The 15,854-nt window shown below is 40.1% G+C and overlaps 1 protein-coding gene and 1 pseudogene across 1 annotated transcript in view; both read left to right on the top strand.

The window, feature by feature from the left end:
- CLSPN (claspin) overlaps positions 1–14,865 on the top strand; it is a 32,587-nt gene extending 17,722 nt beyond the window's left edge. Inside the window, exons 10-25 of the mRNA XM_039251757.1 lie at positions 1,885–2,105; positions 2,986–3,161; positions 3,259–3,323; positions 3,895–4,094; positions 4,424–4,578; positions 5,156–5,382; positions 6,159–6,270; positions 7,929–8,025; positions 8,243–8,346; positions 10,794–10,958; positions 11,063–11,184; positions 11,427–11,554; positions 11,870–11,972; positions 12,682–12,764; positions 13,043–13,204; positions 13,508–14,865. Of these exons, the coding sequence (XP_039107688.1) occupies positions 1,885–2,105; positions 2,986–3,161; positions 3,259–3,323; positions 3,895–4,094; positions 4,424–4,578; positions 5,156–5,382; positions 6,159–6,270; positions 7,929–8,025; positions 8,243–8,346; positions 10,794–10,958; positions 11,063–11,184; positions 11,427–11,554; positions 11,870–11,972; positions 12,682–12,764; positions 13,043–13,204; positions 13,508–13,618 (2,231 nt within the window). The 3' untranslated portion in view covers positions 13,619–14,865. The remainder of the gene's footprint in view (positions 1–1,884; positions 2,106–2,985; positions 3,162–3,258; positions 3,324–3,894; positions 4,095–4,423; positions 4,579–5,155; positions 5,383–6,158; positions 6,271–7,928; positions 8,026–8,242; positions 8,347–10,793; positions 10,959–11,062; positions 11,185–11,426; positions 11,555–11,869; positions 11,973–12,681; positions 12,765–13,042; positions 13,205–13,507) is intronic.
- Positions 6,338–6,898, top strand: LOC120244922 (annotated as a pseudogene).
- Positions 14,866–15,854: the final 989 nt, after the last annotated feature.

The raw sequence follows: 15,854 nt of genomic DNA, 5'->3' as shown, positions 1-15,854 counted from the left end.
GTTTATCTGGATGCAAAATTCCTTATAGTGGAATCATTGAGTCAAATTTTGATATATATCATCCTGTTCTTCAAAATAGTTGCACCAGTTTACACTCTGAATCACAATGTATGAGTTCTTGATTTCTCCTGTTAATATGTCAAAAATGTTATCTCTTATTTTGATTTATATCTCTTTAATTAGAAATGATCGGGGCGCCTGGGTGGCTTAGTTGGTTAAGCGTCCGACTTTCGCTTAGGTCATGATCTCGCGGTTCGTGGGTTCGAGCCCCGCGTCGGGCTTTGTGCTGACTGCCAGCTCAGAGCCTGGAGCCTGCTTCAGTCTGTGACTCCCTCTCTCTCTGACCCTCCCCTGCTCACACTGTCTCTCTCTCTCCTAGAAATAAATAAAACATTTTTTAAAAAAAACAAAAAAAAAAGGAAAAAGAAATGAGGTTAAGCATTACTTTTAATTTGTTCACTAACCACGTAGGTTCAATTTTTCTGTGAACTACCAGTTCATATTCTTTGCCCATTTTATTCTTTTTTTTTTTTAACGTTTATTTATTTTTGAGAGAGAGAGAGAGCAGAGACAGAGCATGAGTGGGGGGCGGGGGGGTGGGTGGCAGAAAGAGAGGGAGATACAGAATCCAAAGCAAGCTCCAGGCTCCAAGCTGTCAGCAGAGTCCAACGTGGGGCTCGAACCCACAAACAGTGAGATCATGACCTGAGTGAAGCTGGCCTCTCAACTGACTGAGGCACCCAGGTGCCCCTTCCCATTTAGGGGCGCTGGGTCTCCCTCTCTCTCTGCCCCTCCCCTGCTTGCTCTCTATCTCTGTCTCTCAAAATAAAATAAAGACATTTTTTTAAAAATTTAAAAAATGAATAAAACTTTTTAATGTTTATTTATTTTTAACTTTTTTTTTTTTTCATTTTTTGAGAGAGAGATAGAGTGCAAATGGGGGACGGGCAGAGAGAGGGGGAGACACAGAATCTAAAGCAGGCTCCAGGCTCTGAGCTTTCAGCACAGAGCCCGACGCCGGGCTTGAACCCATGTTCAGTGAGATGATGACCTGAGCCAAAGTTGGATGCTTAACCAACTGAGCCATCCAGGTGCCCCCAATGATTATTTATTTATTTATTTATTTTTCAAATGTTTTATTTATTTCTAGGAGAGAGAGAGAGAGACAGCGTGAGCAGGGGAGGGTCAGAGAGAGAGGGAGTCACAAACTGAAACAGGCTCCAGGCTCTGAGCTGGCAGTCAGCACAGAACCCGACGCGGGGCTCGAACCCACGAACCGCGAGATCATGACCTAAGCGAAAGTCGGACGCCTAACCAACTAAGTCACCCAGGCTCCCTGATTATTTATTTTTGAGACAGCATACGCACAAACAGGGAGGGGCAGAGAAAGAGGGAGACAGAAGATCAGAAGCAGGCTCCGTGCTGTCAGCAGAAAGTCAGATGCAGGGCTCGAACTCACAAACTGTGAGATGATGACCTGAGCCGAAGTTAGACGCTTAACTGACTGAGCCACCCAGGCGCCCCTTCTTTTTTTTTTTTTTTTTTTTTTAGTATAGGTAAATTTATCAATGCTGTCCTTCATGGTTTCTGGGCCAGAGACTTTCAGAGTCTTACTCTTTCACCCTTTTTTTGACCTCTTTCATAACTTTTGTAATCTCTGTGTAGCATATTATCCAAGGGTGTAGAACATAAGTATGAAAGTTCTCTTTAGTTCATAATAGTCCTTATTTGTTAAGATAACAACAGCCTCCAGTAATAAGATCTCTGATTTTCCTTTTGAGATATGACTGGAACACTCCTGGGGTTGCCTGAAGTGCACACTTCCATTACTGTAGTAGGTAGTTGATCATTATGTCTAAAGCATTTTTTCCTGTTTCTATTCAGGTGAAAAGCTTCAGGTGCTGAAAGCTAAGCTGCAGGAAGCAATGAAACTCCGTAGACTTGAGGAGCGCCAAAAGCGCCAAGCTTTATTTAAGTTAGATAATGAAGATGGATTTGAAGAAGAGGAAGAGGAGGAAGAAATGACAGATGAGTCTGAGGAAGATGGAGAAGAGGAGGAAGAAGGAGATTTAGAGGAAGAGGAGGAAGAAGAAGGCAATCAGGAGGTTTCTGACAATTATTTCGTTTTGTTATTTGTTCAGGATGGATAAGGGAAAGATAAAATCAGATTTCATTAAGAGTATGGGAACCAGCACGTTCAATTGTATGAGATTTTAGGGGCAGAGAGGGTGTAAGCTCACAGGTACCGAAGTCTTTGTGCATTCAGTTCTGTCAGCACCTCTGGATACCTGCAGCTCACAGAGCCCTAGCCTTAGTTTCTACTTGTTAGTCTATTTACTGAAATAGAGGGCTAAATGGAAATGGCTTTCTATTAATAGATGACTTTTATCTTTGTTTTATTTAAATTTTCTCTATTCAGAATGAAAAGCAGTCTCAACCTTGGTTGGGTTGAGGTCTGGAATAAATTCTCAGGCAGGCCAAGACCTTCCTAAGTTAATTTCTTCCTTCGTTGAGGTTGGATGCCGTTGTATGTATGCTGTAGTATGTTGTTGTTCCATACTCCTGTCTTCCGTCTAGCTAAGATAGATGATGATGGAGATTTTGGTATTAGAAAAAAGGGAAACCCCCCGCCTTGTTTAAATTGTTTCAAAGTCAATTTGAAAGAGTTGGTTCATATTTATCCCTGGGTAAAAAAAAGAAGAAAGCAATGGCTGAACTGGGTAGCATATCATAGTCTATGTTTGGTTTAAGGCCACTAACAAGTTGTCCTACATTCTCAGGCTAGTTATTTAACCTCTCATTGCCTCAATAAAATAATAATTTAGTGGAAAGTTATATTAATGATAATAGTTAGACCAAGCCTTTTTCGGGTTTACCTTTTCAGATTTACAATGTGACCTATAAGCAAACAGCCATACATGATGCTAACAGCATATCTGCTTTTAAAATTTTTTACTTTGTTTTTGGGTGACATGATCGATGAAGGTTGCAGAATTCCTTCTTGGTAGTGAAGAAATAGAAACCAAAGATGAGAAAGAAATGGATAAAGAAAACAGTGATGGCAGTAGTGAAATTGGCAAGTCAGTTGGCCTCTCTGTCCCCAAACCTCTGTCATCTGACTCTACCTTACTTCTATTTAAGGACAACTCTTCCAAGATGGGGTAAGTAATTCTCTTTAGGGAAAGATAAGATTCCCTTGGGTTTGCCCCTCTTGTTAGAAGCAGAAACAGATAAACAATTTACCTTCTTATTTTGTAGTTACTTTCCTAGTGAAGAAAAATCAGAAACAGATGAAATCTCAGGCAAAAGGCCTAGCAAACTGGGTAAGTAGTGACTCTTGTGTCAAACTTGACTTTTCTTAGCTCCTCTATTTTTGACTTAAGAACAATTCCATAAAATCCATTTTTTTTAAGCTCTAGTGGACTTTGCTCTGTCTTACTTGTGGCAATGAAAGGAACTTATGAATTAGAAGATTTTTCTCGGTTCTGTTTTTGAAAACTTACGTTCAGTTTCTTTATTGTTGACCATAGACATACACTAGGCCCTTAGTAGTGTGTGCTGAATGAGCGAACCATGAAACATTTAAATCATATGTAGATGAATGGAAGATGTATACAGGATTGGATAACGAAGAGAATGATTGTAGGCATTAGGCAGGGTGAGACAAAGATGGAAACTTTCAGGTGTCACTTAGCTCAGAGTGAAAAATCTTGATTGTATAATGCTATCTTAGTACTATAATTTACCTTCAACTTCATGTTTTAGAACATAGAACTTGAGAGATTTGCCTATGGATGGATGTTACCTGACAGCTTTCATTCTCAATTCTTCTTCCTAAACAAACCCACCTTATTTCTGGAATCATGTACTTAAAAATGATTTCTCTTTCTTTAGATGAAGATGATTCATGCTCGTTACTAACAAAGGAGAGCAGCCACAATAGCAGCTTTGAGCTGATTGGCTCCACAATTCCATCCTATCAGCCTTGCAACAGACAAACAGGCCGTGGGACTAGTTTTTTTCCCACAGCAGGAGGATTCAGATCTCCTTCCCCTGGGCTATTTCGAGCCAGTTTGGTCAGTTCAGCTTCTAAGGTAAGATGGTAATGGTTTTCTAATCTCCTCCCCTTTTGCTTCCCACACTGCTAAATAAAGTGTGTCCAGGCCAACCAACTCCCACCACATTATGTATGTTCAGTTTAAAGAATCCACCCCCTTTGTGTATTAAAAACAATCCTCATCCAGTGTTCTTACTTTCTTGAAGATATTTTTCTTTATGCTTATCTTGGCTATGCATTGTCCTCCTCAACTGCAATTGCCTGAGAGTAGATGAAATATTACAAATAGCAACTTCTGTTGTTGTCATGACAGTGAATGACAATTATAAAACATTTTGTTTTTGTTTTGGTTTATTTTGGTGCCAGAGTTCAGGAAAGCTGTCTGAGCCTTCACTTCCCATAGAGGATTCCCAGGATCTGTATAACGCCTCCCCAGAGCCTAAGACACTTTTCCTGGGAGCAGGAGACTTCCAGTTCTGTTTAGAAGATGACACTCAGAGCCAACTGTTGGATGCAGATGGGTAGGTAGTTTTATGTTTCTGTGGGTGGGATAGTGCTGGGTACTGCTTAATTTTGTTTAAAAATAAAGTAAGCTTCTGTCACTCCATCTGTGCTTTCTCTTCTGAGAAAGAGAAGGTGTACAGATCATTAGTATTATATTCTGCAAGTCTGAACAAAATCTCTCCAGAAAATAAAATGTAAATAGTCTTTGCTAGCATTCTCATCCTTCGATCTCTGCCTTACTTGAAATGCACAGCTCTTATAAGGGCATCAAATTTTCCTGTATCCATTCTGCTGTGTGTAGGTTTGTTGTGTGGGACTGAGGACTGAGGGACCTGTGACACATTACATGGACATAACACCAAGTTCTGTCCTGGCACCGTCTAGAGCCAAAAATTATCCTTTACCTTTCAAGTAGCATTTATTCTTTTATTAAACTCCCTCCCTTTTCAGATTATCCTAAGGCTTCAGTTTGAATCCTTTGTTTTCTGGTTTGGGATTCAGCTTCTAAGTTTGGTTTTAGAAACATCAAAATTTTTCACCCACTACTTTGTTTTTTCCCTAGAGAATTTCTTATATTCTTCATTATGCTTGTAGGTTCTTAAATGTTAGAAACCACAGGAATCAGTACCCAGCTCTGAAGCCTCGATTGCCATTGGCCAGCATGGATGAGAATGCCATGGATGCTAACATGGACGAACTATTGGATCTGTGTACTGGAAAGTTCACATCTCAAGCTGAAAAAACTCTGCCCAGGAAGAGCGACAAGAAAGAGAACCTGGAGGAACTTCTGAATCTTTGTTCAGGAAAATTCACTTCTCAGGGTAAATATCCAACAGAGAATATCAGGCTTGCCATAGCCAAATATCTTAAGTCAGTGTCCTTAAAAAGAAGCCCGTTACTCTTGGGTGGAAAGTTCACAGAAAACAGGGCTGTAATGGATTCTTGTGTTCAGGCTGAATTCTTAGCTTCTGATATTTGATCCCTTACTTTCTTAAGGTGGTAAAATGTCAGCTTAAGACTGCTTTAGCTTTTGGAGTGCCTGGGTAGTTCATTCAGTTAAGTGTCCAATTCTTGATTTTGGCTCAGGTTATGATCTCAGTTCATGAGGTCAGGCTTTGTGCTGACAGTTTGGGATTCTCTGTCTCTCCTTCTTTCTCTGCCCTTCCCCCGCTTGTGTGCGCACTCTCTGTCTCTCTCTCAAAATAAATAAATAAACATTAAATTAAAAAAGGCTGCTTTAGCTTTTGCCATGTGATTTCTCATTTATGGCTAATATGTATGTAAAGCTTAGAAGAGTGTTGGTGTGTAGTAAATTTCATATAAATGCTTACTTATTTCTACCTGTATGCTCCTTTCTCCCTGATGCTAGAATGTTAACTCTGTAGGAGCTGGGATTTTTGTTTTGTTCACTGCTGTATCCCTGGTGCCTGGCACATAGTAAGCACTAAATAAGGATTTGTTGAATGAATGGATGGTGAGCTCTTTTTGGCAAGCTTACCTTATAACTGTATTGAGCTGGCGTGGCTTTAGATGGCTGGGTAAAGAGGATAAAGCTGTTATTTCTGGGTGACAAATCTTTTTCTTTGTTATGATATAGATGCCTCTACTCTGGCTCCATCAGAATTAAATAAGCAAGAAAAGGAGAACAGTTTGAGTGATCCCATGGAAGAAGCCCTTGCTCTTTGCTCAGGCTCTTTCCCAACAGACAGGTGAGTCTCTGATTGCAGGGAACTTTGGAAGGCCCAGTCTTCTGGTAAAATCCTGGGGTCTACAGTAATGAGTCATCTTAGGAGCTTCATATCCTGTCTAGAGTCTTGCAGTGTGTTTGAGTCTCATTTGCAAAGTAAAGAAATTAAAATGCTTTCATTTAGTTGGTGGAGAACAGGGTTAAAAAGGCAAGAACAGAAACCTAAAGGTAAAGCTGGGAGGCAGACAGTATAGACCACCAGGCACTGCTTATTCCTCCAGCTCTGATCTGCTGTTGTAACGGTCCAGTCAGGCTTGTGTCTGCCTTCTTCTTGAGCAGGCCAGTGATCCCATCTACACAGTCCTCCTACAGCAGCTCCACTCCGGGTGGTCTGATGGGAGTTCCAGACCAGTGTTGTCTCCTGGCACATTGATATAGTAGCCAAGTTTATTGGTGCTGGGGCTGTCACAGTTAGTGTGACTGGCTCAGGGGCTGGCACTGGAACAGCATTTGGCAGTCTGATCACTGGCTATGCCAGGAACCCGTCTCTGAAGGAGCAGCTCTTCTATGCCGTTCTGGGCTTTGCTGTGTTTGAGGGTATGGGGTTCTTCTGTTTGATAGTCGCTTTCCTCATCCTATTCGGCATGTAAGAGTCCATGAGGGTCACTTACCTGTCCCTGCTGCTTCAACTTCAGGCCATGCCTGGTGCTAAAAGTGTGCTGAGCATTACCATTAAACACAATATTTCTCTAAAAAAAAAAAAAAAAAAAAAAAAAAAAAAAAAAAAAAAAAAAAAAAAAAAAAAAAAAAAAAAAAAAAAAAAAACAAGAATAAGCACATGAAAGTGTTTAACATTAATATTTAGGGAAATGCAAATCAAAACCACAGTAAGATACTACCTCACATGCATTAGATGGTGACTATTTAAAAAAATAAAATAACAAGTATTTGTGAGGATATGGAGATACTGGAGCCCTTACCCACTGCCGGCGGGAATGTTGAAGCTGCTATAGAAATCAGAATGGCATTTCCTCAAAAAAATGAAAATAAAATATGATCCAGCAATTCCATTTTTAAGTATATTCACAAAAGAAGTCAAAATTGGGTCTCAGATATTTGTACACCCATGTTCACAGTAGCATTATTCATAATAGTCAGAAAATGGAAGTATCCCAATGGATAAACAAAATGTGGTAGATACACACACACACACACACACACACACACAGGAATATTATTCAACCTTAAAAAAGAAGGAAACTCTGACACCTGTGAAAACATGGATGAATCCTGAGGATATTATGCTAATTGAAATAAGCAAGCCCAAACTATAAATACCATAGGATTTCACTTATATGAGATACTTAGAGTTGTCAAATTCATAGAGACAGAAAGTAGAAGGGTTATGCCAGTTGGTGACGAGAGGGAAGAATGGAGAATTGTTGATTAAAGGGCATAGAGTTTCAGTTTTGCAAGATGAAAGGAGTTTGAGAGGTTGCTTGCACAACAATGTGATTATGTTGTGTGTGTTATATTACAATTAAAATGGCAAAGTATCTTATTTCATGTTTCTTGAAGAGATTATTGGTGCTAATAAAATATTTTCAGTTCCTAAGTTGGTTGACTCCTTATAATTTGGTTCCAACATCTTATTTATTAATTTCTTGATTTGCATTTTAGGGAAGAAGAAGAAGAAAAAGAAGAAGAAGAAGGGGAAGAGGAAGAATTTGGAGACTTTCGGCTTGTCCCAAATGATAATGAGTTTGATAGCGATGAGGTGAATTTGAAGGGAACAAAGTAATCATAACTGAACTCTATGTATTGCTTCTGTATGGTTTTTTTTCTAGTCTAAGTTCTTGAGAATTCTAAGTTTGGCATGTTATCAGAAGCAGTTTCCTAGAATGAGATGTTTGGGCAGAAGTTTGTAAATTATATTTTAGTTGAGGTCATGTTTTATCCTATTTAACTTTGTGTGTGATACTCTGATTTTTCAGGATGAACACAGTAACTCTGATAATGAAGATCTGGCACTGGAAGACCATGAAGATGATGATGAAGAAGAGCTCCTGAAGCAATCTGAGAAGTTGAAAAGGCAAATGTAGGTGTTATGTCCATTCCTTCCATTGCTAGAGAAAGTTCTAACAGTTAAGTTGTAGCTTGCCACTGTTTTACCCAAGTTTGCTGGGTATTGCTTTTAGTAGTTAACACAGACTAAATAAAACCCATTCATATGATATCTCTTGAGTATTCAGAGATGGTTACGTACTCCTTGGTGATTTCTAGAAATATCCCTAGTTCCTACTGTTATTTCTCACATGACATTGTTTCCACACTCCTCATGTACTAGGTATTCTCTTTATCCTCAGGTGTGGTCTGACTACTGCTGCGTGTATTGCTAAACCACATCCCTTGTTCTGGATGCATACTGCTTATAAAGTAACCAGGGATTGTAAGAACTGAGTCACTGTAGATCCTGAGGATCTAGTAGACAGCTAAAACTCCTGGGTCTTTTTTTTTCCTGTTAATTACTGTAATTTTAGGTTTTCCTCATCTTAGTCTTGGGCAAAAGGCTTTCCCACTTATTTTTTAATGCTTTACTGTTCTGATCATGAAAGTAAATCATTTATTTTATTTAAAAGAATACAGAAATATATAAATAAAAAGTCCTCTGTGTTCACCATTCAGAATATTTAATGAAAGTGTTGATGGTAATTATTGCTTTATAACCATTTTTATGCATATATTTTCATATAGTTGAGATCTGTGCATTTTTTTTAATGTGTCATTTTGCATCTTGCTTTTTTTCCCCCACTTAGGAGGTCCATAAGCTTTTCTCCATAATGTTAAAAATTTTATAAAGACCATTTTAATAGATATTTAGTATTATATTGTATGTGGCTGACTTTTCGAATTCACATATAGGATATTATATTGATCCCTACTGATTTAATTATTGTTTCTAGCCCATCATTCCATTCTATTAAGATCAGTTTGGGGTTCTAATTCATCACCTGTCAAATTAACTATCTCATACAGCTTTGGGTCATCTATAGATTTTTCTAAGGCAGTGGTTTTTTTTGTTTTTAATTTTTAATGTTTATTTTTGAGAGAGAGTGGAGGAGGCACAGAAAGAAAGGGAGGCACAGAATTTGAAGCAGGCTCCAGGCTCTGAGCTGTCTGCACAGAGTCCGATACAGGGCTTGAATTCATGAACCTGAGCTAAAGTTAGACGCCGACTTTAACTACCCACGTGCCCCTAAAGTTTTTTAATGTTTATTATTTTTGAGAGAGAGACAGAGTGTAAGTGGGGAAGGGGCAGAGAGGGAGAGACACAGAATCCTGAAGCAGGCTCCAGGCTCTGAGCTGTCTGCACAGAACGTGACGTAGGGCTTGAACTCATGAACTGGGAGATCATGACGTGAGCTGAAGTTGGACACTTAACCGACTGAGCCACCAGGTACCCCTAAGACAGTGGTTCTTAAACCTTATTTAACTACAGAGTCCTTTGTTCAAATGAAATCTTAGAAAAAATGACAGCTAAAAGTTGAACTGCTCAAAGTGGGAAGATTGGGGAACTTAGTGGCTGGTAGCCCTTGAAGGAATTCCCCAGGTAGCCTAGGATTTAGAGAAACTTGGCTTAAAAAAACAACAACAACAACATAAGTCTTTAATAAAAATCAGCTTTCAGGGTGTTTGACTTCAGCCTGGGTCATGATCTCATGGTTTGCAAGTTTGAGCCCTACATCAGTCTCTGTGCTGACAGTGTGGAGCCTACTTGGGATTTTCTCTCTCTCTCTCTCTCTCTCTCTCTCTCTCTCTGCACCCCCCTACCACTTGCTCTCTATCTCTCTCTTAAAATAAATAAAAATAAACTTAAAAAAAAATCAACCTTCAGAAAGCCATCAAACTTCTGCTAAATTATGACCATAGATGACAGTACTTTGAACCCAAAGTAAAAGCAGATTTGTTCTCAGTCAGAACTGAAGTCACAAAAACTAACTAGTAGTGGCTTTGGTTACCAGTAACTCTGAGCCTTAGTCATGGCTCTAACTTGGAGGTCAAGATGTGGTAGCTGTAAGAGAGCCCACTCTATTACCTTTCTATTCCATACTGTCTCTAGACTGTCTCCTAACACTGGTGAGCTTAAATACAGAACAGAATAATCTGAACTTTTGACAGTTATGTTTCACATGTATAGAGGAGATTGGGAGTTCTGACTTTAAAGAACCTAACTGAATCCAGGCTCTACTACCTCCTAGCTGAGTGACTAACTTATTTACTCTCTGAGTCTCAATTCATTCAGCTGCAAATTAAAGGAAATAATAGTACTCCCTCCTAAAATAATGCCATAATACTTGTAAAGCACAATATATTATTGGCACACAGTATATATTAAATGATATACTTTAAGTATTATCAAAATGTATTATTATAAATTTAAGCTTATTATTATTAGAAGTGGCTGTGTTCTGTTTTTCCCAGTATATACACAGTCTGTGTATGTATTCATTTTTGCATTTTCTAATCTTCAAAATTATTTTCTAGGAGATTGAAGAAATACCTAGAGGATGAGGCAGAGGTGTCGGGGAGTGACGTGGGAAGTGAAGATGAGTATGATGGGGAAGATATTGACGAATATGAACAGGAAGAAATTGATGAAGTACTTCCTTCTGATGAGGAGCTGCAGAATCAAATCAAGAAAATACACATGTCAGTATCCCAACAAGTCCTTCTGAGTAATGGGATGCTTCTTAAGGCAGGCCCTATGACCAGCCAGAGTGGTCCTGGTTTTGAACACCATATTTTTCCTGCAGGAAAACGATGTTGGATGATGATAAGCGACAGCTGCGTTTATACCAGGAGAGATACCTTGCTGATGGGGATCTGCACAGTGATGGTCCTGGACGAATGAGGAAATTCCGATGGAAAAACATAGGTATCTTGTTGCTTTTAGAAATAAATTGTACAATGTACAAGTTTGTCCAGTTTAAGACTGTGAGTGGAAATCAAAGCTATAGCAGTCTATTGTGGAGGAGCCGGCTCTAACTGTTACTTTCTATTAGTGGATGGGACAAGCTTGTGTTGGTATATGATAAATGATGAGTTCATTTGTGTCTGTCCAGGCACCTTCTCCTATGGAGATTGCAGAATGTTGATAGCCTTAACTCTTTGCTTTAGATGATGCTTCCCAGATGGACTTGTTCCACAGAGATTCTGATGATGATCAGATTGAAGAGCAGCTCGATGAGACAGAAGCCCATTGGAGGAAGGAGAGAATTGAAAGAGAGCAGTGGCTTCGGGACCAGGTAGGAAGTCTGCAGGAAAGTTGCCTGTTCTGACTCTACTTTATAAGGAGAAGACCCACTCACCTCGCTTGTCAGGATAGTTTTGAAATCTTGGACAACTTATTGCTGTCCCTTCTAATACTTGAATTTTCTTTTGTGCTTTGAGAAGATTACCATGGGCAGTTCAATTCATGTTTGTTTGTCCAATATCAATTGTTTTGTCTAAATCAACAAAGGTCGCAAAGAGGAAAACAAATGATATCCCAGGTCCAGGCTATGCTAAGTATTTTGAGGAGTGGCAGACTTCTTTCACTAGTGTCTGATTTTTATTTTCAGGCACAGCAGGGGAAAATTGCAGCTGAAGAAGAAGAAATTGGGGAAGACAGTCAGTTTATGATGCTAGCCAAGAAAGTTACAGCCAGAGCGCTACAGAAAAATGGTGAGCTCTTGGTTCTCCTCTGGGTCCAGTCCCCTATATTGTCAGTGCTGGAGCCTTGGAAGTAACTCCAGCCTTCAAGGGCTGTTGCAGCTCAGGCACGGGACTTTGTCTAATGCTGTCTTAAAGGGGCCCTTCAGAGATGGGAAAAGACTGTTCTTGGATCTTAGACTATTGGACAGTGGACATTGTACTTGTGAGTATATGTAGCTGATTTTACTTTATCTCTTAAAGCAGCTCAGAGTAGGAATTCTGGCTTTTTTTAAAAAATAAAGTTTTGGGTTTTTTAAAAATGTTTATTTCTTTTTGAGAGAGGGAAGGAGACAGAGTAGGAGGTTGGCAGAGAGAGGGGAAGACCCAGAATCCAAAGTAGGCTCCAGCCTCTGAGCTGTCAACACAGAGCCCAATGTGGGGCTTGAACTCATCAACGGTGAGATCATGACCTGAGCCAAAGTCAGACGCTTAACCAACTGAGCCACCCAGTCGCCGCCAGAGCTGAGACTCTTAAAGACTATCCTGTACTCTTGTCACTCTTGTTTTTTCTTATTACTGTTAATGATTTGTCGACATTCAACTTGGGTGTCTGTCTTCTTGGACCCACTTAATATAGTTTAAAGTCAGAGTTCCTAAGCTTTATTTTAGTTATAGGCTTCATAGCTTGTTTAGTTTACCCAGGTTTGCCTAGAACAAGCCTCTTGTCTTTTCTTTTCAGCCAATCAAACTGTGGTTATTCAAGAACCAAAGTCTTTACTCAGAAATCCTTTTGAAGCTATCAGGCTGGAGAGTGCTCACCAGGTTGGTTGGGGACTTTGTTAGCCTAATGTCATGATCTGCAAGGTTATATAGGTCCAGGTCAGGCTAAGGGAATACTCTGTCATCTCATCATCATCGGAGGGGCAGGGGGAAGTGGCTGCAGGAAATGAAAGTAGATGTCAAAGGAGTTTGCTGTTTCTTTTCTACTTGAGTGGGGTAGAAATATGTCCCCTCAAGACCTGGGTAAGGCAAGGAAGGACTGACTTCTCATTCTTTCCTTGACATTGGGATTTGATACCAAGTGACTCTTCTCTTTTCAGCTGAAGACAGGCTCACTGCTAAACCAGCCCAAAGCTGTGCTTCAGAAACTGGCTGCCCTCTCTGACCTCAACCCCAGTGCACCCCGAAATTTAAGAAACTTTGTCTTCCACACACTTTCTCCTGTTAAGGCTGAGGCAACGAAGGAATCATCTAAGCCTCAGGTAGGGAATTTGAGGATTTATTTGGTGGCTCTCCACACAAGATTGATTGATTGATTGATTGGTTTATAAATTGAAAATATAGATATTTCTGGCTTAAAGGCTTATGCTGCAGTGTTAATCTTGCACTCTCCAATAAGGTATAAGAGGACTACTACCCCCAGTAGGTAATCAGCTTTGAAACTTTCCTGGAAAGTTTATATTTCTTTCTTTTTTTTCTAAACTATGAGTTCCTAAAGAGCTAATTGAAGGTAAGTACTTGTATGAGGGTCTTGAGCTGATCCTGACTCTTTCTCTGCTCTCTAGGTAAGGAGAAGGGGTCCATCTTTAATCACATCCCCTTCACCCAAACGCCTCAAAACAGATGATAACACCTCAGGATTGAAGCAAAGCATCTTCAGATACTTGGAAAGCTAACACCATCAGGGCTGATGGCACCTATATTGAGACTGCTTGAGAAGTTTCTGGCATTGAAGGTTGGAATCAATGCTCATGTGGCTGATCGCTGTCCCCCTTCCTTCATAATCAGTGCATTAAGATAACAGACAGAGATTCCAGTTCTTTCCACTGCATGGCTCTGGACATCTTTTTCCTTTCCTAGTATTATTTCCTGGGTTGGCCACTAATCTTAATTTTGCAGTGTTTACAACGTTAACTCATGGGTACTTAGGTGAAGGCTCACCTCCTCCATTATATATTTGACATTTTAACCTAACAGCCTCCTAGGTTTATATCTTTGCGAAAGGGGTGGTTAGAGGAGGAGGAGGAGAAGAAAAAATGTGGCATTACAGAAAATAGCAGAAAACAGTGAATGTTGATGCCAGAATGAATTCTTCACACCCCAAGATGTGTACCACAGTCACCTGGACTCTGAAAGAGAGCCTTTGAGGACCTGGGAACTAACAGAAAGGCTCTTAAATTTGTCTTGCCCCTTCTGTTTTCCTGTGTGCCTCTTCCCTAGGCAGCCTCAACTTTCCAATTAACATTTGCTTCCCTTATGATAAGGACTCAGTTGGTACCCAAGTCAGAAAGACCTTGGCCCAAATTTTCTGGACTACAAGGATGAAGATAAGAGGTTACACCCAGTGTCTGTCTACATTACACACCTGATGGGGAGTGCAGAGAGCTCTCTCCTAGGACTAAATTCTCAACGTGAAACAATGTTGCTCAAGGACCTTCCTTCTCATCCTGACAAAAAGAAATATAACTGTTATTTATTGCATTCAACTGGGTTTATTACATTGCCCTGACCAGAGGGCAGTTTAATATGTCATTACTTATTTAGAAAGAAGACCACTATGGAGTTTATAATCAAAATATTGTTGAAGATGATTCCCCCCACTGTCAGTTTTCCCTGAACAATCATGAGGCTCTTAGAACTTTAGGCAGATATTCCCCCCTAAGAATTGAGTCACTGCTGCTTTGGAAAAGCATTCCATGTGAATACTGTGGTTTCAGAGCTGGACTTGAGAAATTGGATGAATTGTGCCAGTTTTTTATTGGCAGAGGGAAACATCAATTTAATTGCTGGAATTAGGATGTAGGTTTTCTACAATTGTTTCTAATACACAAGATGCTGACTTTGAGAAAATTTGTATATTTGTAATCTTGTAATGGCGAAAATGTATATAAGGATGTTTTAATATGTATGTAGTGTTTCAATAAATCTCAATGCCTAAAGGCAGAGTTTGGCATCCAGACTGGGTGCTCATTCTTAGGTCAGTACCTGTCTAATATCAAGGAGCATTATTTTCAGACTCCCTCCCTCCCAGGGAAGCCATCTGGGTCTAGAGGGAGAGAGGCTGGGCAGTTGCCCCTCTGTGGCCTCTCAGCTCTGGTGAATTGATCACGTTCACTCCCGAGGTGGTTTGGGTTCAATATAGGTGAAGAGAGTTTACATAAATAGTACCTGTTGCTATAACCCTTTGATTGGCAGCTGTGGATCCAAAATGAAAGTTAATGCCCCTTCCTTTGAGTTTTTTTTTTTTTTTTTTTTTTTTTTTTTTTTTTTTAAAGAGAGCAAGCAAAAATGTGAGTCGGGGAGAGGGAGGGGCAAAAGGAGAGAGAATCTCAAGCAGGTTCCATGCTCAGGGCAGACCCTGACATGGGGCTTGATCCCATGACTCTGGGATCATGACCTGAGCCAAAATCAAGAGTTAAGATGTTCAACCACTTGACTGACTGAGCCACCCAGGCACCCTCCTTTGAGCTATTTTTTTTTTAATGTTTATTTCTGAGAGAGACAGCATGAGCAGGGGAGAGTCAGAGAGAGAAGGAGACAAAGAATCTGAAGCAGGCTCCGGGCTCTGAGCTAGCTGTCAGCACAGAGCCCGATGTGGGGCTCGAACCCACAAACCGTGAGATCATGACCTGAGCCGAAGTTGGACACCCAACCAAGACACCCAGGCGCCCCATCCTTTGAGCTATTTAAATAGTGCCCAGACAGGTAGCATTTGCCTTGGAAAAGAACTGGGAAGGAGGGCTAGGTATTTCTCCCCTCTTCTTTCCCATATCCTTTTTTTTTTTTTTTTTGCTGTCATTATTGTTACTTTATTTTTTTTTTTTTACAAATAGTTTATTGTCAAATTAGTTTCCACATAACACTCAGTGCTCATCCCCAAAGTGCCCTCCTCCATGCCCATCCCCCCCTCCC

The sequence above is a fragment of the Hyaena hyaena genome, unplaced genomic scaffold, assembly GCF_003009895.1.
Source record: "Hyaena hyaena isolate Hyena2069 unplaced genomic scaffold, ASM300989v1 scaffold_397, whole genome shotgun sequence".
Taxonomy (NCBI): Eukaryota; Metazoa; Chordata; class Mammalia; order Carnivora; family Hyaenidae; genus Hyaena; species Hyaena hyaena.
This window is presented reverse-complemented; position numbering and strand designations above follow the sequence as displayed.